We start from the raw sequence: 23,435 nt of genomic DNA, 5'->3' as shown, positions 1-23,435 counted from the left end.
TAGAAACGAAGCTGAGAATCAATCGTCCGAATAGGAGGAGGTCCCTGCTCTTCTGTGCTTACAATCTAGAGCAGGGGTCAGGAACCTTTTTGGCTGAGAGATCCATAAACGCCACATATTTTAAAATGTAATTCCGTGAGAGCCATACAATATGTATCAAACTGGCACAGTAGGGCTCACGTCCCTGTTGCCATGGTGATGTGTATACAGTTGATCCTCCGGGCAACGGACGTGTCAGACACATCTTCAGCTTCTCTTGGGTTTCAGCAACATCAGAAATTTCCCCAAGAGCCAGACAGGAGAAATACCGACTAACAGCTTGTACAATTAGCTAGCCTACTTGGGGGTTGATTCACTTTGTAGGATGAGATCCCCGCATTTTGGCCCAAAAGGCTGCCTGTCAAGTGACAGGCAGCCTATTGGACCATTCAAAGTGCAGGGACCTCGTCCTACAAAGCTACTGGACCTGACAGGGTCCAGAGTGGGACAATTGGAGCAGCTGTTAGTTTTGGGGGGAGTGTGAGTAAGTTAGTAGTGCATGCTACAGTCGTAGCAATTTTACTTGCGCTGCCGCACTAAGCTGCGCTGCTTGATTTGTCTGTGAGCCAGATGTAGCCATCAAAAGAGCCACATCTGGCTCCCGAGCCATAGGTTCCCTACTCCTGATTCTAGAGGGTAGTGGGTTGGAGACATTAGGGAAGGAGACAGGGGTTAGCGTATGAGACAGTGAACCTCCAATACTGCCTATGGCTTCTTTTCCACGGACTGTTGATAGGCAATGAAATGCCTCTCAAACTCTCACAACTGCTCACTGCTGCCTGGTAACTGCTTGCTGCTGCCTGATAACTGCTTGTTGCTGCCTGGCAACAGCTTGCTGAGCACACAGCTCAACAGTCCATGAAAAAGAGACCTATAGCAAATTATAGGCTTGTCCGATCAGTTGAATTTTGAGAGAGCATTTGAAGGTTTCCAGGCTTGGCGCATGAAGGACAGGCTGTGGCAGAGCGTTCCAATGGACAGGTGATGATTGGTTGGATATTTAAGATACAATTTTAATTGTATGATCTGACTACTTCTATATATTATGAGGGACTGCATAAAGTATCCATGCAAAGTATGGATACCCTTCTACCTACCCTAGAAGTGTACCCTTCTTCCTACATGGATTGGGTAAGACTGTACAGTCTATTGTATAATTTTAGTCGGTTGCAGTGGACGTCGTTTTGTTAGACCGGATGTGATTGAAAGCAAACCAGTAATAGTAAAAAAAAACAGCCCCTGGGGCATACTTACCTCGGCTTAGCGGCAACACCGTGTGCTATTATTCGCAGGCGCCATTTTCAGATGGATCCATCACTACACCACTGTGCTGCCCATACTAAATAAACTGTCCATACTAAATAAACTACCAATACTAAAAATAGCATAGTTCATAAAAATTGTACTGTTAATGGCAACTGAAATTAGTTTGGAATTGAAATCAGTATACCTTTAGGTTCATCTGTGTTTTTTCTTCTTTATACTTGTAGTGCAACATTATTTGGTTGCCTAGGGCTGTGTCTTCTACCTCTGCGCATGCAATTCTATCTACACTCAACAGACTGTTCAATCCTATTTGCATTTGTGTGACCAATTTCGGGAACTGTTCCACTTCAAAGGATTACATGATTACATTGAAATATTATTCGGTGTGCGTTGTTTATGCATTCACAATACAGCACGTGTGTTGTTTTGTCATGCGTTTTTGATCTGAAGGGGGTGAGCATGAGAAATTGTATGTTTTAATACATGTACCAAGATTTAAAGACAAATTCCTTTTTCTTTGTGAACTCAGATGGGCGCTCCTCACATCATTTTGTAATTTAATGCTATTAAAAATTATTTTTCCAGTTCAGCATTGAATTTCCAAAACTGACAGCTCAATTTGATTTTCTTTGCCACCTTGTATAGAGTACAGATTGCCCATAAAACACCCACCTTGCTGTTTGAGGAACTTGCTGCCCATAGCAGGAACAAATAGTGCACATTTTTAATATGATCATTTATTCGGTGTGAGTACAGCTGCACCTGCGCAATAATCCTTCCACTGCACAAGTGCAGCTGTACTTGCGCAGGTGCAATATAGCCCAAAGGTGGCTCCAGCTTCAATTTTTTGGGGGATGGATCACTAAGGGGGCATAGCGGCTGTCTGGTGGGGCCCATTTGGGTGATCAAAATCGAAGTTTGTATGGCGAGCTTTAGATATTCGTTGCATAACTCAGATTATAAAATTAAGCCTAAGTAGTTCAGCAATGATAGGAACCAAATTTAAATATCAAAAACAGAACTCGGAGGCTTTTGAGCAGAGCAGATTGTCCAAATGATGGTGCTATTATGGAAGAAAAGCAAGCTGCTCCTGTGTGGACAGATCACAGCCAAATCATTCCAGCCCCCAGCCGGTGTCTCACGGCTCTACAAGCAAGATGAGGGGTAAAAGGCAGGAGCGGGAGAACACTGTATGTGTAATACTAATTCCTTAGTAGCCAAGCTTTGCTGCAGACTACATCTTGTATTTTACAGACAGAAAATATTTTTATCAAGGTAATACCATTTATTGGCTAATTTAAAAAGAAAAACAGCAAGCTTTCACCTAGTAAGCATTCTTCAGACTCTAATCCTATTGACTGATAATGTTAAAACATACAATCATACAATCAGAATATTGCCTGAAACACTTCTGAATTCATCCTGCTGAAAAGTTTAAAATCAATCTTACATTTTTCCTAATTGATTTTTATTCCTCATGCCCCCTGGCTCTCATCTCGTACACAGACGCAAAAGAGAAGTTGTGTCACATGCTAAATCATCCTTGATTGGCTGAAAGTTTCTGTCCCTCTCGTTTATCCCTCCCACACCTCTGTGATTGGCCACTTAACGATGGCCACTGCCAGCTACTAGGGCGCAGGAAGGGGGGCCAGAAGCTGTCCTCCATCACTGTCCTCAGCCACCCTCCTGCAGCGTGCCATGTCCGCACTCCCGCCGCATCTTTCTCCCCCACATGCCCCCTCGGCATCCCCTCTCCTCCCCGCACTATTATAGAGCAGAGCGGGGAGGGATAAAAGCAGCACACACAGACTCACCAACCTTTGGTTCCAGGCACTGGAGTTCCCGTCTATAATCTCTGCACTACCGGTAGTGCAGAGATTATAGACGGGAACTCCAGCACTTGGAACCATTAATAGGCGAGTCTGTCTGCGCTGCCTTTTATCCTCCCGGCCAGGGGCGCCTCTGGCCATTTTGTCACTCCAGGCAAGGAGACCTGTGGCGCCCCCCCCCCCGCCCTCTCCATTAAAATATTCGCAATGCGGCAGCTTTTCACCAGAAAATAATTGTATTACAGTAGTGGTTCAGCGCAATACTACGGGCCCCTGATCTACCGCCACTATACCACTGTGTCCAATTGTGAAAATGTACTGCTTGATTGTACTTTTGGTACATTTTTCCATGGATTGATTGAAATTATGATCGATGTGGTGGTTGATAATCGCCATATTCGATCATTTTGAAAGAATCTGTCTGTAAAAATGAATGCATGTATTGACAGCTATAGGCTAGGGTTACTAATAACAAGATTGGGTGATTCAATTGTATTGGTAAGATTGGGGGGGGGGGGGGGGGGGGGTCAAAGTTGAGAGTAACAAGGAACATTTATAATTACTTCTTTCCTGGCGGACTCAGTGCTGACTCGCTCAGTAGGCAGTAGCAGTGTTAGGGAGTCTTGCCCAAGGTCTTCTACTGAATAGGTGTCGGCTTACTGAGTAGGAAGAAGCAGAGATTTGAACCCAGGTTGCCTGTGCCAGAGGCAGAGCCCTTAACCATTACACTATACAGAGAGAGGAGGAAAAGCACTTTTATTTTGCTTTCCTTTAAGACAAGAAGACAGCCAGCACTAGGGGAAGGGGGGGAATCAAAGGTGAATGAGGGAGAGAGGAGGAGTGGAGAGAGACTGAGAATAGCCTGAGATGGAGCAGACAGCTTATCTGTATTGCAGCCACATCACACAGAGGCGACTTGCCTGTAATGTGTATGCTAGTAGAAAGCGACAAAAAACACAGGGACACCAGGAGCCCGATATCGTGTATTATCGTCAATCAAGATGGTCAAAGTATAAACGATAGGTAATATACTCACAAGTGTGGGTTGCCAAAAGTAGAGCAACCACCTTTAGTGCATGTGGAGAAGGACCGTCTCCACTCGGCCTTTGTTGGTCGCTGCTCCTAGAAAAAAGCGTCCTACAGAAATGTAGAGGCGCAGCCCCTGGCAGAATTGCTGGGGTCACACGTAGTAGATTACAAAGGAAGGAGGCGCCCAAAGGATGTATGTGAGTCCTCAATTACTAGATGATATATATGATAATTTGATCGGGTAAGAAGAGAATACTCTTACCTGTAGTAAAGGTAGAAGACCACTGGTATAAAATTGAAATAATTTATTGGATAAGATAAGCTTAGCACCTTGACAACGCGTTTCGCGACACAGTCGCTTCCTCAGGTCATGTAAAGTGCTATAAGAAAACAAGGGATGGCCATCCCTTGTTTTCTTATAGCACTTTACATGACCTGAGGAAGCGACTGTGTCGCAAAACGCGTTGTCAAGGTGCTAAGCTTATCTTATCCAATAAATTATTTCAGGTCATGTAAAGTGCTATAAGAAAACAAGGGATGGCCATCCCTTGTTTTCTTATAGCACTTTACATGACCTGAGGAAGCGACTGTGTCGCGAAACGCGTTGTCAAGGTGCTAAGCTTATCTTATCCAATAAATTATTTCAATTTTATACCAGTGGTCTTCTACCTTTACTACAGGTAAGAGTATTCTCTTCTTACCCGATCAAATTATCATATATATCATCTAGTAATTGAGGACTCACATACATCCTTTGGGCGCCTCCTTCCTTTGTAATCTACTGCCTGTAATGTGACGCCTGTCCTGCCAGTCTCTTACACAAGGCTGCAGCAGCCCTCCTGGAGTCTAAGGACTGTCTAAATCTTTTCAACCTGTGTAATACATACCTCCCAACTTTTTGAGATGAAAAAAAGAGGGACACTTCTGCCATGCCCCTGCCAAACCCCTTCCCCCCCCCCCCCCTGTCACACCCCTAGTCACACATACCATACAGATTTCATAAGAAAAATATGTTCTTTTATAATTCAAACCACACTGGTCCTTTCTATCCTGGGTCATTTTACTTTATATTAACATTTTAAAATTAGTAATATATCAATGTAAAGGATGGGAATAAAGTTTACAGTCAAACACATTTTTAGTAGAGATATATATATTTACATAAAAAGAGGGACAAAATCCTGAAAGAGGGACATATGAGGAGGAAAGAGGGACAGAGTGACAGAGGTCCCGAAGAGGGACTGTCCCTCCAAAAGAGGGACATTTGGGAGCTACGACCTTATCTAGCTGACCACATGCAGTCTTTACAATGGTGAGAAAGCAGACAGTTTTTTTTTCTAAGGACACTGTAGGACTCTTCTGCATCATGCTGTGTACATTTACCAGCTTGCCATCAAATTGTACATTTATTTCCCTCAGCCAGCCTAGTGCTTCACATTGTTGGCTCTCCATAAACCACAGACTTATACACCGTACCAGCAGCAAGGGGGAAAAAATCTCACTCCTTCCTCCTGGCTAGTCCCGTTCTGGAATGCACACAAAGACACCATCCTCCTCTTAAGTCATAAGGAGGGGGGGGCAGGACAGGAGTCACACAGACACACTCTAGATCCTGAGATAACACTAACATTAGGGAATGCCATACAAAGTGTTGTAGACAAAAGGTTTGTAGATTCCTTATTTGAGGCTGAGCAGTAGAGGCTTTCATTAGAACTTTTTATCTCCGTTCCCTGAGTTTTCAGCCTCTAAGGACAGGAAAAATAAACTTTTTTTTTTTCCCCTCAAAGCCGCCCTGCAATAAATCTGCCGCTCTAGGCAATTAGCTGGTCAGCTGGTCTCTAGAAGCGCCTCTGCTCCCGGCTCTACTCTGTAATAGTGCAGGGAGGAGAGGGGATGCCAGGGAGGAATGCTTTTTCCTATGGGACCCAAGATGGCCCCTACCAGGAACATAATTCTCTGAATTTCATGAATTTTTTTTAACTTGGGATGAAAATGTGGACAGTGTAATACATCTGTTATGTATGTAGAGCAAGTAATTATCTACTAGCTTATGTGTTGTTGCTTTTTTAATTTATTGTATGTCTAATAGTTCCTCTTTAAACTCTTTATCCACCATGCAAGCAGTGATTGGCTAGGAATGCAGAGCCCATGTGGTTCTTTTAACATTGTGATGCACATTGCAAAGGGAAGGGGGGTCCTATTCTCTTGTTGCAAGGCACCCTTTTCTCTCTTCTTGCTAAACACCTTTGTACTAATGTGAAGGACAAGTGCCCCCAGAAAGAGAGGATGACCAAATGACCACTTCTGTATTGGTAACTACCGTATGTTTCGGACTATAAGACGCTCCTGACCATAAGACGCACTTAGGTTTAGAGGACAAAAACCAGGGGAAAAATTATATACTAAACCTGGTGCATCCATGGTGAAGGGGCATCTTGTGGATAATGCTCCCTTTGTACCTGTCCTCCTCTGTCCCTCCTTGTGTCCCCCATGTGTCTGCCTCTGTCTTCCTTGTGTCCTTCTCTATGCCCCTTTGTGACCCCCTGTGTCCTCCTCTATGCTCCTTTGTGTCTCCATGTCCTCCGTTTGTCCCCCTGTGTCCTTCTCTGCATGGGCACAGTACAGGGAGTCCCCGACTTTGCGGTGGGTTGGAAGTTAGTATTGGCAGGTGTTCACAAGTCAGGGACTCCCTGCATTTGGACTATAAGGCCCGATTCACGTCCGCTTTTTTTGCAGAGCATGCCATACAGATCCGGCCATCTAGATCCTGGAAAACGGTCAGTTTTTACAGCCAGTGTGCTGTAAAACATCCATTTTCCATAGGTTCCTATTGTGCTGCAAAACCTTCGCTCAGCGGAACGGTCCGGAAAATTGAGTCCTGCTGCAGTTTTTTGTCCGTTCAGCAGAATCGACAACGGAACCGTACGGCCGGTTCCGTTGGCAAAAACTAATGTGAACTGAGTCTAAGACGCAGTGACTTTTTCCCCCATTTTTGGGGGAGAAAAAGTGAATCTTATAGTCCCAAAAATACATTAGCTAATGGGGCCATTACTGAGCCCCTGCCTATTTACCATGAGTTTATGTACAAAACCCCCCACACTGCTCATGAAATCAGCATACCTGGTTTAAAATTTTCTTCATTAAAGGATACATATCCAGAGATATGGAGGTTGCGATATGTATTTCCTTTTAAACAGTACCAGTTGCCTGGCAGGCCTGCTGATCTTTCATGCATCAGTAATATCTGAATCACACGATAGAAGCAAGCATGCAGTAATTGCAGTCATACCTCAGATCTGCATGCTTGTTCAGAGTGTGTGGCTAATAGTATTAGTGGCAGAGTATTAGCAGGACAGTCAGGCAATGTGCATTGTTTAAAAGGAAATAAATACGTCGGCCTCCATATCCCTCTCAGTTTATCTGCCCTTTAATAACCAGCTCTGCATGTCTGTTTTCCAGAAGCTTTCACAGTGCTGCACAGTGTATGCCAAGCATTAGCTTCTTTATTTGTAATTGTGTTGAGTACTCATCCTTTTTTCTGGTCCATCTTCTTCCCAGGACTGCTCTATTTAAGTCACCCTGATGTTCACTGAGACTATTGAGAAGCATTGTGAAGTTATATTTAGTGCAGTTATGCAGCCACCTGGTGTCCAACTGCCTGTACTGCGCTTGCACTGTCCTATAGTATTGTCATTGCTGTCCACTGTAGACAAGACACAGAACATTTATATAGCAATAACATTTCTGTATAGCTTTTGTCCCATAAGACTCAAAGTGCTTAGGTTCTCTCAGATTCAGTAATTGGTAGTAGGATGAAGTATTCACACAACAAAAATTATATTTCTACAAATGCCAAACTCAACAGGTGGGTTTTCAGTCTGGATTTAAACACCTCCAAAGACGGAGATGTCCTGATCTGCTGAGGTAAGGAGTTCCATAACCTAGGAGCAGCATGACAGAAGGCTCTGTGACCGAAAGTTTCCAGGTGGACTCTGGGTATGACTAGATTATTTGAACCTGTGGATCTGAGATTGCAGTGACTGCTACGCAGCTGTAACATTTCTTTCATGTATCCAGGGCCCAGATTATGTAGTGATTTAAATGTCAGTAGGCCGATCTTGAATAAGACCCTCCATTTTATAGGTAGTCAGTGAAGGGAGTGCAGGACTGGCGTTATGTGGCAGTGACGGGTTGGCTGGTCTGGCAGCAGTATTCTGTATCAGCTGTAGGTGGTACAAGTCCTTTTTTGGAAGGCCAGTTGTAACGATTGTGGAACTTTCTTCGTGATCAGCACACAACGCGTGCGCTGATACGGCGGAAATCCTCCACAAGCGTATATTTGCAGGCACCCAGCAAAAGGTGCTACGCACCCGTAGAGGGAAATTTCCTGTCGGCAGATGGCGCTGGGGAGTGCAGAGGAACCAATCCTCTGTACCTCCACAAATGCCAGACAGGAATTTGTACGAAGCGCAGAACGCAATCGCAAGAGAGGCGATTGCGAATGAGAACGAGCAAAGGGACAGGTTGTATGTGTATGCGCCAACCTAGTCGCCACCCCGCGACAGTGCACACACAACAGCAGATATGAAACAGGAACGCGATCGCGAGAGGTGCGATCGCCAGACGTGACACAAGGCAGATCAGAATAGAATACGAGGGTAGCAAAGGCACAGCAAATAATACAATGAGAAGATGCGGAAAATAACAAACGCTAGCTAACCGCGAACACCGCACTCATTCGCAACAGTGCACGCGGTTATGCGCAGTCTCCACGTGATAAGCACAATAGAGACAAGCACGCCTAACTAACCATCGACAGACAAACATGAAACAGAGGACGCGAACGCTTGCTTAACGGTTACCTCACCGAGCCTCCAGCAAGCGGTCGTAGCAGACAAGACAGACACACGAAAACAGGGACAAGCGAGCGATAGGATCCACAGCACTAGCGAAAAGTGGCTAGCGCGATCCAGGTACAGAGTAGCAGAACAGAAGGATCCACAGCACTAGCGAAAAGTAAAAAAAAAGCAAATTCCTCTGCAAGCACAAGCTGCAAAACTGACAGAAGCTTTTCTTTCCAGAGTCCTGCAGCATGCAAACCTACACAATGGTCAAAAGGCTGCCTGCCTGCACAGGCAGCTGAGCAAATCATCACACCAGTGTAGAGCATTACAATAGTCCAGACAGGAGGTAATGAAGGCATGGACTAAGGTTGGCAGATCTTCTGGGGGGATGAGGTGCTTGATTTTTGCAATGTTCTTCAGGTGAAAATAGGATGATTTCACATACAAAACTTTTCTTCTGGCATACTCAAAGCGCTTGGGCTGCAGCCACTAGGGCGCGCTCAATACTGCCTATAGAGCATGTGTTAGGGAGTCTTGCCAGGTCTACCGAATAGGTGCAGCTTACTGAAGAGGAAGAGCTGAGATTTGAACCCTGGTCTCCTGTGTCAGGGGCAGAGCCCAATGTAAGAAAAAGAGTCCATGGTTCAGCAGAAATATGTATTGTACCCTTGTGGTACATCTCCTAAATGTGGTCAATAAATTGTGGTTGTTTATTTATTTTTTTACTTAGCATTTCAACTTTGTTGCTACAAAAAAACAAAAAAAGCTAACAGTAATAGCATGTACATTGTCTGACGCGTGACTTGAAATACAGAAATGTAAGTGCCCATTGGCGATCAACCATCCAAGCCAATTATTGCGATCATGTTCGGGGCCACCAATGGAGGGTGAAATGATGAGCAATCTGATCAGACTAAAAGAATCGTTCTAAAATTTGGATGGTTCGTCATCAGTCAGCACTATTAACGCTACCCGATCCAATCGATCGAACGCTTCATCGTTCGGAAGATTGTACCATTAATGGACACCTTATGTAATATGCAACAGACCATAGTAGTACCTAATAGAATGACCATCGCTCTAAAAGATATGAAAGCGAACCTAAGGTGGATACTTTGGGTTTGCTAGCCAGGTCAAGTAGCATCAATTACCGCTCCCCCCTGCTCCTACATCCCGCAATCACCGACTTTTGGGTGACTTGTGGGGTCATGACGTTGCATCTCTGGTTCTATGTGTCCTAACACAGAGCAGGGAGGCGGGGCGAGGTGTGCCAGAAGCGTAGAAGCAGGGCCGGATTTACCATAATGCACTGTAGGCACGTGCCTATAGGTGCCTGATGATGGAAAGGTAGCTCACTCCCCTCCCCTAGTGCCTCCCTCCCTCCCTCCCTCCCTATGCAGTGTCCCGAGCAGAGAGTAAATGAAAGATTACTCACCCTGTACTCGGCATTCCACCAACGAGATCACCCAGTCAGTCATGGGCACCACTAACTACTTAATACTGGGTACCTGTGGCTACTTAAAGTGAACCTAAAGCGAAGTAAAGAAAAAAAGTTTCACTTACCTGGGGCTTCTACCAGCCCCCTGCAGCCGTGCTCAACAATCCTCCCTGCCGAGGCTTAGCTTCGCTTTCGGGCCACTGCATCTGCGCATCCTCGTTCACGTTCCTGTCGGCAAGAACATCCTGGGCCAGCCAGAACACTTGTGGTGCAGTTCGGTGGGGGTTTGTAGGTTCATGGAGGGCAAAGTCTAAGGTGCCCGGAAAACTGTGCCTATAAGCTCCTGTGAGGCAGATCCCTGCGTAGAAGGGACATCAAATTGCGTGGACAATCTCTCAGCCTTTGCCTTTTACACCGGTTTCTATCATTGTCTTTTTGATCTTCTCACATTTATGCTTTTTTTTTATTTAGAATACCATCAAATGTATCCAGGCCATTTTAGAATACTTTAGGATATTTGTAGAATGAGCAATGCTTCATCACTTTACACACTTTGGGCTTGATTCACTAAGACAAATAACATGCCTTATCAAAGTTAGCATGCCTTATCAAAGTTAGCATGCCTTATCAGAGTAGCATAGCGAGCGCTACGAACCTGCAGGGGCTCATGGCAGGACGAGTGGAGCTCGTCATTGCCAATTAGCAGGTACAAGTTCGCTACGTTACTCTGATAAGGTGTGTTAACTTTGATAAGACGTGCTAACTTTGATAAGGCATGTTATTTGTCTTAGTGAATCAAGCCCTTGTGTTACTGTCGCTATATCAGCTGCATGCAGGGATAATGAGGCATTTGCTTTTAATTCACTCACTTCTTAGGAAGCATAAAACAATCTTCCAATGAGCTGTCACACATGCAGAGACACAAGCAGATCAGCCGGTCTCTGTGTGAGTGCTGTTTGGCCACACCCCCCGAGCATCTGGCCTTCTCTGTTTGAGGTCTCTCTCGAAGATGAGAACCTTTACATTTGTGTGTGACTAAACCCAATGTGAACCCCAATTATTTCACAGCAAAATATGTCTTATGGAGTTATTAAAAATGGAAGCTGTCTGTTTTCAGGGCTAATTTGTTGTTTTAAAAAAGCCAAAAATGATTCAAAACGTTCAATATCAAACTTTATTTCAATAAAAATGATTATAAATAAAGATTGAGCGTGGGTTCACAGTGGTCAGTTGCATAACACACTCATTATAATGACTGTGAACTGCAATGGAGACTGGATATAGGCTTACAAAAAGGATTGCATGCAGAATAAATCAGTTACAACGCAGTACTGTGAACAATAAAGGAAACCGGAACTGAGTAAAATTGTTTAAAATAAACACATGATGTAGCTGCAAATGAATTTTACATACTTACCTCACCGTCAGTTCCTCTCAGAGGCTCACCATTTTCTTCTTACAGTGATCCCTTCCAGTTCTGACAAGATTTTGTCAGAACTGAAATATACCAGCTGCTGTCAGTTACAACTGAATGTGCAACGGAATGTCCATGTTTCCCCACGGCTCAAGTGGACGATATTACAGTTTAAGGCTCCCTGCACACTGCATGTCATTCTGGTTCAGATTCTGATTTTTAATCGTTTTTTACATCCAATTCCGATTTTTTCCTCCGTTTTTCTGTTGATTGCATTCAGGAAAAATCGGAATTGCAAATCGGAAACGGAATTGGAATCGGAATCGTAAAACGGATTTGCAGTGTGCAGGGAGCCTAACAGTGCTGACCAGGAAGCTGTTATGGGCTAATGGCCATTTTCAAAATGGAGGACAGAGAATTCTATTGATCACAGTGGACAAACAGGACGCAGGAGAGGAGAAAGAGATTGATGAATAGACTACGGCGGAGGTAAGAATGACCTGTGTATGGTTATTTTGACATTTAATTTTCAGTTCAGGTTCTCTTTAAAGAGGAACTGTAATCCAGGATTGAACTTCATTCCCAATCAGTAGCTGATACCCTCTTTACCACAAGAAATCTTTACCTTTTCTCAGACAGATCATCAGTGGGCCATGTATGGCTGATATTGTGGTGAAACCCCTCCCACAGTGTGATGTCAGCACCTAGGTACTGGCATCACACTGTGGGAGCCTTGTTGCATTGTGGGAAATAACAGCTGTTCCAACTGCCACAAAAGCAAGCAGCATCTCCTTCCACTGACATCACCTGCCAGCAGTAAAGATGTCACCACCATGTGATACATTTCAGAATGTAAATCAGGGAGAGGAAAGATTTTACAATGGGCAAATGCTGACTAAATCATTTATAAATAATGTATTGTAAAAATCAAGCACTTTTTTCATTATGTTAGTTTCACTGCAGTTCCTCTTTAAACAACTGACCACTGTGAACCTAGCCTTCAACATTGCATGCGCCTTCAATCTACTCACAAGTTCAGGTGTATAATCCTCTCTGTTCACTCTCTGTACTCAGGGACACAGACTGTGTGGGATCATCAGCTGCAGATGCTATGACGGTGGTTTTTGTTGAAAACATGCTTTCAGAAGAGATTATTAAAGAATTGGTAAGAATCTTGTTGACATATAAACAGTGTTCTCCCCAGAATTTTTTTTCCAGCCGGGCGGCATGAAAAAGTAGCCGGGTGGGGCGAGATGAGAGAATACAGGACAGGCACTTCTCTGCACAATTCTGCTTACAGCAGAGGAGGAAGTGAGCTAATGACAGCCGGGTGCTCAACAAAACTAGCCGGGTGGAGTACCCGGGTAAAAGAGCCTGGGGAGAACACTGCATAAACGTTTAATGTTCCAGGGCAGGACGAATATGTTTATTAACCCATTAGCAGCTTCAGTAGAGTTATCTCATTTGAGATAAGTTCACTGATTTGCCCTCAGTCGGCAGAACTCGTTGTGCTGTAAATTCTTGGAATGCTTTGATCTCTCTCTACTAGCAGAAACTAAAAGCAGAAGTCCTCTGTTATTGTCTCACACTGCCCCCTAGTGACAAGTGGTCATACATACAAATTACAGCAGTACTAATTAGAAGCAAGGAAATGTAACAAATAGGTAATATAAAAAAAGTGTTAAAATAAATTGGCCAGGAGCACTTGCAAGCCTCTAAATAAATTGGCTGCTAAAGGGTTAAACATAATGGGCCGCGACTACATTGCATATTGAGTTTTAGCTCTCTTTAGCTGTTAAAGAGTACCTGAAGTGTGCAAAAAAACACAAACGTTACCTACCTCAGTAGTGGGAAGCCTCTGAATGGTCAGTTCCAGCACAGGGTCCCTCAGTACAAATTCGGCTCCTGCCAGTTAATTAGGTCTCTTAGGGCTGCGGTAGAAAAGGCTGAAACTCTGCCTTTTGCTTAACGCCAATACATAGCGTTTTCAAAGCGTTTTACAGCTCTTATGAAAACGTCCTTTTTTTTTTTTTTTCTTTAAAACTAAGTCAACAAGTCAGCTGTAAAACGCTTTGAAAACGATGTAGTTGGCGTTTTCCATTGACTATCATTGAAATGCAAAAAGCCAAGTTCGGCTGCTCCGGGGAGCTTCAAAACGCAACGCTTTAGGTGTGAAAGGTAAAATGAAAGTCTACAGCCTTTTATTTTACCTTGGAAAACGCAAACTATGGGCTTGGCTGTAAAACACAGAAACTAGCCTCTGCTGTGAAAGAGCCCTTGGTTGTGAGTGCGGCGTGGAAGTGTGCATCTGAACTGCGCATGTATGAGTAAGGCCCACGCATGCCCAGTAGAACAAAATGCTCGAGCAGGGAGGAACGAGCACAATCAGCACCGTTCTACTGGCCATGCACTTACTGGTCATGCGCAAACCTTACTGGCCCTGCATGGACCTTACTGGCCCTGCATGGACCTTACTGGCCCTGCATGGACCTTACTGGCCATGCGTGGACCTTACTGGCCCTGCATGGACCTTACTGGCCCTGCATGGACCTTACTGGCCCTGCATGGACCTTACTGGCCCTGCATGGACCTTACTGGCCCTGCATGGACCTTACTGGCCCTGCATGGACCTTACTGGCCCTGCATGGACCTTACTGGCCCTGCGTGGACCTTACTGGCCATGCGTGGACCTTACTGGCCATGCGTGGACCTTACTGGCCCTGCATGGACCTTACTGGCCCTGCGTGGACCTTACTGGCCCTGCATGGACCTTACTGGCCATGCGTGGACCTTACTGGCCCTGCATGGACCTTACTGGCCATGCGTGGACCTTACTGGCCCTGCATGGACCTTACTGGCCATGCGTGGACCTTACTGGCCATGCGCGGACCTTACTGGCCATGCGTGGACCTTACTGGCCATGCGTGGACCTTACTGGCCATGCGCGGACCTTACTGGCCATGTGTGGACCTTACTGGCTATGTGTGGACCTTACTGGTCATGCGCAAACCTTACTGGCCCTGCGCAGACCTTACTGGCCCTGCACAGACCTTACTGGCCATGCGTGGACCTTACTGGCCATGCGTGGACCTTACTGGTTATACGCAAACCTTACTGGCCCTGCGCGGACCTTACTGGCCATGCGTGGACCTTACTGGTTATACGCAAACCTTACTGGCCAAATGCAGCAGTGTGTACAGGCCGTCTATTGACTTGTTTCTAGTTTTTCTACATTTATATCACGCTGGTCAGTGTGGAAAATGCACGTTTTTCCACACACGATTTTCTGGCACTGTGCGCATTCATCTGCATTTAAATAGGTACTGTAACTAAGGATTGAACTGCATCCCAGTCAGTAGCTGATACCCCATTTTCCCACAACAAATCTTTGCCTTTTCTCAAATTGAACATCAGAGACATCTGTATGGCTGATATTGTGGTGAAACCACTCCCACAGTGTGATGTCAGGACCATGGTCCTCACAGTTTACTGTGTAACCTCATTGCATTGTGGGAAATAATGGCTATTTTCAACTGCCAAGCAAGTAATATCTCCATCTGTCAAATGTTAGTTTACTGAGATTTCTATGCACAGAGATCGCCTGTCGCCACTTGTTACAAAGTTCAGCAGGGCGGTGGAGTCGGTACAAAAATCATCCGACTCCGACTCCTCAGTTTATGAAACCTCCGACTCCGGGTACCCAAAATTGCTCAGACTCCGACTCCACAGCCCTGAATTTCAGAATGTAAACTGGGGAGAGGAAAGATTTTACAATGGGCAATCACCCACTAAATCATGTATAAATGAATATTGTAAAAAAAAAAAAAATGTTTTTATTCATTACATTATTTTCACTACAGGTCCTCTTTAAATGTGTGTGCTTGCCTACATAAACTTAATGATTGTCAAAACTATGTTTCACTGCTGTTTTTTTTCCTGCATGCAAAATTTGTATTCAATAGAATAGACCACTATCATGAAAAATTGTTAACATTTTAAATGCATACATATAAATGTACTTTTCTCCCATAGTAAAATGCTTTATAAATGACTTTTTTTCCTATATCACTACCACTTATAGTAGTATAATCTGACATCAGGTTTTGGACTAGTCCATCTCCTCATGGGGGATTCTCAGTTACCTTCTTTATTTACAGAAGCACTCAGGCCTTGTTCCCATTGCGTTCCAATCGCACACATTGGGTGTTTTTTGACGTGTTTTTTCTTTGCGATTCCCGGCGATTTCTGTGCATTGGGCGTTTTTGGTAAGCATTTTTGTAAGCGCTTTTTTGGGGCTTTTTGATTCTAAGTGTCCTGGGCCTTATTTTTAAAGGGAAAATGACCTAAAAATCCCGGAAACACTTCACATTTAAATTGACAGGGAAATAAACGCCCACGAAATCGCTGGCAAAAGCGCTTTTTCTAGTACTTTGCGCTTTTCCTATACCTCCCATTATCGCAAAATCGCCCTGAAAATGGTACATGCAGCGCTTTTCAGATCAGAAAGCAAACGGAACACCCCAGTCTGAACTAGCGCATAGGAAAGCATGGTGTAAGCGCTTTCAGGGCGATTTTGAAAAATCTGCAACGCTTAAAAAAATGAAAAAGCGCCTCTAGTGTGAATGAGCCCTTACTGAACTGTAGTTGCTCGGTGTGCAAATGAGTAGGGAAACTGGCTGACATATTTGTATGGATCCTTTCCATGGAGTTATTATGTAAACATACTGAGAATCTACCATGAGGAGATTAACTAGTCCAAAATCTGTCAGATTTGTTAACATTTTACTACCTACTGTAAGTGACAGCACCATAGGAAAAAGTAATTTATAGTGAATTGTATGCATTTTAAAAAGGAACTGTAACTCAAAATTAAACTTCATTCCAATCAGAAGCTGATACCCCCTTTCCCAACAAGAAATCTTTACCTTTTCTTGAATAGATCATCGGGGGGTCTGTATGGCTGATATTGTGGTGAAACCCCTCCCACAGTGTGATGTCAGGGCTACGGCCCTGAGAGTTTGCTGTCTGTGAACCTCATTGCATTGTGGGAAATAATTGTTTCTAGCTGCCAAGCAACATCTCCCTCCAGGGCATAGAACTCTCAGTAACGAACATTCCGTACAGATCACCTGGCAGGACTAAATATGTTGCCACTTGTGATAAATGTCTGAATGTAAATCAGGGAGAGGAAAGATTTTACAATGGGCAAACACTGACTAAATCATTTATAAATGAATACTGCATACTAGTGGTCCTTTAACGATCCCATGCGAATTTGCACGTGGTAAAAGGCATGCAATTTTGACAAGTGTGAAGGAGTCCTTGGGCAAGACTCACTAGTGTTCCAGTGTGGCCTACAAAGCGCCCCCTAGTGGCTGCTGCTTCTAAGTTTTTTTGCCAGGAGAAAAATTTTATACTGTACAATTGTTAGCATTTCATTCTTCCATTGCATGACATGTACGGGTTTACAGTGAATTAGTACTGCCCAGTGTAGGTGCAGAAAGCTGTTAGTTAAAGCAACCCCCCCCCCAAAAAAAAAAAACAACAACAACAACTGATAATGTAATGAATTGTATGTGTAGTACGGATAATAAATAGAACATTAGTAGCAAAAAAAGAGTCTCATTTTTATTTTCATTTACCTGTATATACTCGCATATAAGCCGACCCGTGTATAAGCCGATGTACCCACTTTTAGCTTCCTCCACAGTAGCTAGATATTTCCCCAGTATAACTCAGTCCCCTTCCCCATAGCCAGATGTACCGAGGATGATACAGCAGTGTCTCAAAACGCCACTAGATGGCGTCATAGATATGAGACACAGCGATCGGCCACACAGGAAGAATCCCCGATGATTGCCCTGCTGACACATTGCTTGCATGCTCAGCCCCACAAGCCAGGGGGCCACAAGTGGTCTTGAGCAGCACACTCAGCACACCATGTTGCAGGGGATGGAGGGCACGGACACAGCAGGGAGCCAGCTGGTAAGAACAGGATCACTAGTGCACATTCCTTACACTTCTCTGCCATTAACAAAACCTGCTCCACCATCCATTCTGCTCCACTGACTCGCATATAAGCCAAGGTGGTAACTTTTCAGCACATTTTTTATGCTGAAAAATTAGGCTTATATGCGAGCATATACAGTATGTAGCTTTTTTTTATAACATTGCATCATACTGTCACAGTTGCAGTTTTAAAACCACACTGTCTTTTAAGCTATAAAACAAAGCAGAAATAATGACCCTTGGTCGTTTCCTGCAGTAAAACCTTATCTAAAGCTGTCTCTCACTGTTTCTTGATTGTTTAAAGAGGAACTCCAGTGAAAATACTGTCATAAAAAGTGCTTCATTCTTACAATAATTATGTATAAATTATTTAGTCAGTGTTTGGCCATTGTAAAATCTTTCCCTGATTTAAATTTTGGCATTTATCACATGGCGACATCTTTACTGCTGGCAGGGGATGTCACTGGAAGGAGATGCTGCGGTATCGGTTTAAAAGGGCGCGTGAGCTGCCTGTATGAAAAGGGCGCCGCCATAGACATCAATGTTATTTCTGGAAATATGGGCTACAAGGTGTAGAAAAGGGCGCCCGAGTTTTGATATAGGCTACAAGCGGGCTCCCCTTTGTAGCCCATATTTTTTCGGCTACAAGGTTTTCGGCTACAGTAGGGTGCACCTTTGTAGCCCATATTATTGCCTTTTTTTTGTAGCCGAAGTTTTTATATGGGCTACAAGCACTGTAAGCCGAATTATTTCATTCCCCCACTATCCATGGCGGCCTGGAGGGGGAATAGTAATTAACACATCCCGGAGTTTTTTTTCTAGCCCGAAGTTTTTATATGGGCTACACCAGGCGCCTTTCTTGTAGCCGAAGTTTATATGGGCTACACCAGGCGCCTTTTTTGTAGCCGAAGTTGATATATATGGGCTCCACCAGGCGCCCTTTTTTACCGGCACCCTTTTCACATAAACCCGATGCTGCTTGCTTTTTTTGGCCGTTGGAAACAGCTGTACACAGTAAAACAGCTGTTATTTCCCACAATGCAACAGGGTTCACAGACAGGAAACTGCCAGGACCATGGTCCTCACAGTTTCCTGTGGGAGGGGTTTCATCACAATATCAGCCATACAGAGCCCCCTGATGATCCGTTTGTGAAAAGGAAAAGATTTCTCATAGGAAAGGAGGTATCAGCTACTGATAGGGATGAAGTTCAATTCTTGGTCACAGTTTCTCTTTATGTGCTTCAGAAATCAGTACTGTAGCTCTTTGCATAACAACTGAAGTTTTTTTTTTAACTCTTCCTGTACTGGAAACAATATGAGACTCTTTTCTTTCCAACGATATGTTCTATTTCTTAGCTGTACTACACATACAATTCATTATCTCATAAGTTTATTTTTGCTTCAGGTTTTCTTGGTTTCTTGCCTTTTATGTGAGTTTAGAAACATGGCAGTGACATCTACAGTATGTGTTGTTAGGCAGACACCTGGCAGGACATACACCTGGCAGGACTAGCTCAGGCGTTGATCCTCACATGTACGATCTGTGTCTCTGCTTGCAGTGCGTGTGCAATGGTGTCAATCACGATAAGATCGCACAAGAAGGACCAGCTACTAGGATGCTTGAAATGTTTTTCTTTGGCTACCCTAAAATGGTGGGACTGTCGTGCTTTCCAAACCTCACCAGCCTGACGTTAGTTGGGCAAAATATCGAGAGCATCGCCGGTCTAGAATGTTGCCCGCAGCTGCAAGAACTCTGGATTGCGGAGTGTCGGCTAACCGTAAGTTAAAGCAGTGCAAGATAGAATTACATACCTCCCAACTTTTTGAGATGAGAAAGCGGGACACTTTAAGACACAGCCTTTAAGATACCACCCTTTCTTATCAGTGAGGGTCACACTGTAGTCACTTCCTGTCTGAGTCAGGACTGAGTCAGCCACTTACATACCTGATATTTAACTCTTTCAGAAAGAGAAAGAAAAAAGGAACACAGCATAGTTATTTCTGTGCTAGACACTGTACATACACATGTCTATCTCATCATGTTACATGTCAGTTCGGGTATCCTTTAAAGAATAATGTTTAGAGTCAATTAACCTCCCTGGCGGTATGATTTCTTCCTGAATTCAGGCTCTAAAAATGGTACAATTTTTCATGTGCTTTTAGACCCTAAAAGCAAGAAAAAATCATGCCGCCAGAGTCTCTGCAGCAGCCCCAGCTCTCACTCACCTCCCTTGGATCCAGTGCTGCAGTTCTCCCTCCGTCCACCGGGTGGCGCTGTAACCCTATAGTGAGATTGGCGAGCCTCCATGGACAGGAAGAGGAATAGCCGCCAGCGTCTGGATCCCCCTGGAGGTGAGTGAGAACTGCTCTGCATGGACCTCCCGGCAGCTACCACCAGTGTAGCTCGGGGTTACTGCTCTGAGCTGCAGATTTCAACCTCTACACTAGCTTGTGGCTACCGCTAAGGAGGTTAACACATTTGTCAGTAGAAAAAGATATATATTTACATAGCTCTGTACATTAGTCCTGAAAGAGGGACACATGAAGAGGGACAGAGGGATTTGGTTCCCTAAGAGGGACTGTACCTCCAAAAGTGGGACAGTTGGGAGCTATGGAATTAGAATGGAAATCCACGACTGCACTACCTGAATTAGAATGTGACACAGTGGGAGATAGTTACAGTGATTCTCAAACTGAGACCAGTTATCAGGGGTGGGCATTTTTAGCAGGGTATTAGCAACTAAAGGTCCATACACACGCCGGACTGGAGGCAACGACGGGTCCGACTTCACCTCCCGCTGGGTGGGCGTTCCAGCGACAGTCCGGCGTGTGTACAGTCTGTCTGCAGACTGATACGGCTGTTTCTGAGCGATCCGCCCGCCGTATTGCTCAGAAACAGCCGTATCAGTCCGCCGACAGTGCGTACACACGCCGGACTGTCGCTGGAACGCCCACCCAGCGGGAGGTGACGACAGACCCGTCGTTGCCTCCAGTCCGGCGTGTGTACGGACCTTAAGAGTCACAACTAGGGATTGTAGGAAGTGTAGTCCTATGTACAACAGTCAACTGATCTCAAAGGCAGCATCATTTCCTCCCAAATGCTACCTGGGGCTAGAATGATATTGTCATCTGTAAAGTCAAAACTATTTTATGACATAGGTAATTTTTCATAACATTGTGCTACAAATAAAGCTAATGGAGCATTGATATACCAGTATTTTATTTACATTTTTCATTGAAAGTTTAGATTTTCTTTAAATACACTCACTGAGCCAGAAAAATGGAGCCCAAGCCAAGGTAGCAGTTTTTGCCCACCGTTAATAGTCACCTGGCTTCTTTAGTAAGATTTGGTGGTGGTGGTGGTGGTGGGGGGGGTGTAGCATCCACTAGGCCTCTAGACTTTCAACAGGCCCTTGTGGATGATTTGGCCCTGCAGTGTGCTATGGTGTTGAGCTGCAGCATGTCACGTGAGAACAGTAAATGAAGCAATTGTAGGGTGGTGTGTGATCTCATTCCAAATCAGGGGGGGGGGGGCATCCTCACAAGTTTGCCTCAAGCAGCAAGAAGTCAAGAAGTGGCCCTGGTGGACTCGGTAGGAGGTCTGTGACAGATATGGGGAGGCAGTTACTGTACTGTGATGCATTTGAAGGGATGAGCCTGCCCAAAGAGCATACACTTTACTATTTGCTAGGAGTTTCTTAATACATATTAAGTTCAGGTGTTCCACTTAAAAAAAGCCTGAGATGGGCAAATAAAAAGATTTTGCACTTACCCAGGGCTTCCTCCAGCCCCTTGAGCACCGATGCGTCTCTCGTCGTCCTCCCGGTTGACTCTGTTCGCCTGGTATCGTTCCCGGTAATCTGGCTCAGGTGCTCCAGTCGGCTCTGCTGCGCAGCCCCTCGGAGGCACAGAGGCTTTCAGGAGGAAGGCGAGGGACACATTGTTGCTCATGAGGCTGGAGGAAGCCCCAGGTGAGTATACAGCATTTTTATTTTCCCATTTCAGGTACCCTTTAAACTGAAGTGGGAAACTCAATTCAGGTCAGGTACGTATCTAATTAGGGGAAGGCAGACTTTTTTTAATATACCCTAATTTTTGGACTATAAGACTCACTTTTCCCCCCCAAAAGTGGGGGAAAAAAAGTCACTGCATCTTATAGTCCAAACGCAGGTGGTTCCTGACTTGTGAATGCCTGCCAATACAAACCTCCAACCTGCCACAATGTTGGGGACTCCCTGTATTGTGCCCATGCAGAGGAGGACACGGGGACACAAAGGGGCGGAGAGGAGGACACATGGGGGACACAGGGAGAGGGGGGCGAGAGGTACAGAGTGGGCATAATTCAAAATATGCTCCTTCACCATGGATGCACCAGGTTTAGTATATATTTTTTCCCCTGGTTTTGTCCTCTAAACCAGTGGTTCCCAACCTTTTCCGGCCCGGGGAACACTGTCTGACCAAATTTTTCTCCGGGGAACGGCGCGGGGGGGGGGGGGGGGGGGGGGGGTTGGGGTTTCCCGCCCCGGTTGTTTGCGCGACCTAGTGGACAGTGCCGTGCACAGCAGGCTATGGGGGGGGGGGGCTGGGGTGCATAGCTAGCATAGTTGCCCAAGTGTAGGGAGTTTAGTTGCCTCAGTGTAGCTAGTATAGTGCCCCAGTATATCCAGAATAGTGCCCCAGTATAGCTGGTATAGTGCCCCAGTATAGCTAGTATAGCCAGAATAGTGCCCCAGTATAGACAGTATAGTGCCCCAGTATAGCCCCCAAGTATAACTAGTATAGTGCCCCAGTATAGCCCCCCAGTATAGCTAGTATAGTGCCCCAGTATAGCCAGTATAGTGCCCCAGTATAGCGCCCCAGTATAGCCAGTATAGTGCCCCAGTATAGCCCCCCAGTATAGCTAGTAAAGTGCCCCAGTATAGCCAGTATAGTGCCCCAGTATAGCCAGAATAGTGCCCCAGTATAGCTAGTATAGTGCCCCAGTATAGTGCCCCAGTATAGCGCCCCAGTATAGCCAGTATAGTGCCCCAGTATAGCCAGAATAGTGCCACAGTATAGCTAGTATAGTGCCCCAGAATAGTGCCCCAGTAAAGCCAGTATAGTGCCCCAGTATAGCGCCCCAGTATAGCCAGTATAGTGCCCCAGTATAGTGCCCCAGTATAGCCCCCCAGTATAGCTAGTATAGTGCCCCAGTATAGTGCCCCAGTATAGCCCCCCCAGTATAGCTAGTATAGTGCCCCAGTATAGCCAGAATAGTGCCCCAGTATAGCTAGTATAGTGCCCCAGAATAGTGCCCCAGTATAGCCAGTATAGTGCCCCAGTATAGTGCCCCAGTATAGTCAGTATAGCCAGTATAGTGCCCCAGTATAGCCCCCCAGTATAGCTAGTATAGTGCCCCAGTATAGCCAGAATAGTGCCCCAGTATAGCTAGTATAGTGCCCCAGAATAGTGCCCCAGTATAGCCAGTATAGTGCCCCAGTATAGTGCCCCAGTATAGCCAGTATAGTGCCCCAGGATAGTCAGTATAGTGCCCCAGGATAGTTCCCCCCGCCCGTCCCCGCCGCTGT

The 23,435-nt window shown here is 45.1% G+C and overlaps 1 protein-coding gene across 1 annotated transcript in view; it reads left to right on the top strand.

The window, feature by feature from the left end:
* Positions 1 to 23,435, top strand: part of LRRC9 (leucine rich repeat containing 9) — a 150,775-nt gene that overhangs the window by 2,125 nt on the left and 125,215 nt on the right. The window contains exons 2-3 of the mRNA XM_068254432.1: positions 12,934 to 13,024; positions 19,428 to 19,646. Of these exons, the coding sequence (XP_068110533.1) occupies positions 12,971 to 13,024; positions 19,428 to 19,646 (273 nt within the window). The 5' untranslated portion in view covers positions 12,934 to 12,970. The remainder of the gene's footprint in view (positions 1 to 12,933; positions 13,025 to 19,427; positions 19,647 to 23,435) is intronic.

This window comes from Hyperolius riggenbachi, chromosome 9 (assembly GCF_040937935.1).
Source record: "Hyperolius riggenbachi isolate aHypRig1 chromosome 9, aHypRig1.pri, whole genome shotgun sequence".
Classification (NCBI taxonomy): domain Eukaryota; kingdom Metazoa; phylum Chordata; class Amphibia; order Anura; family Hyperoliidae; genus Hyperolius; species Hyperolius riggenbachi.
This window is presented reverse-complemented; position numbering and strand designations above follow the sequence as displayed.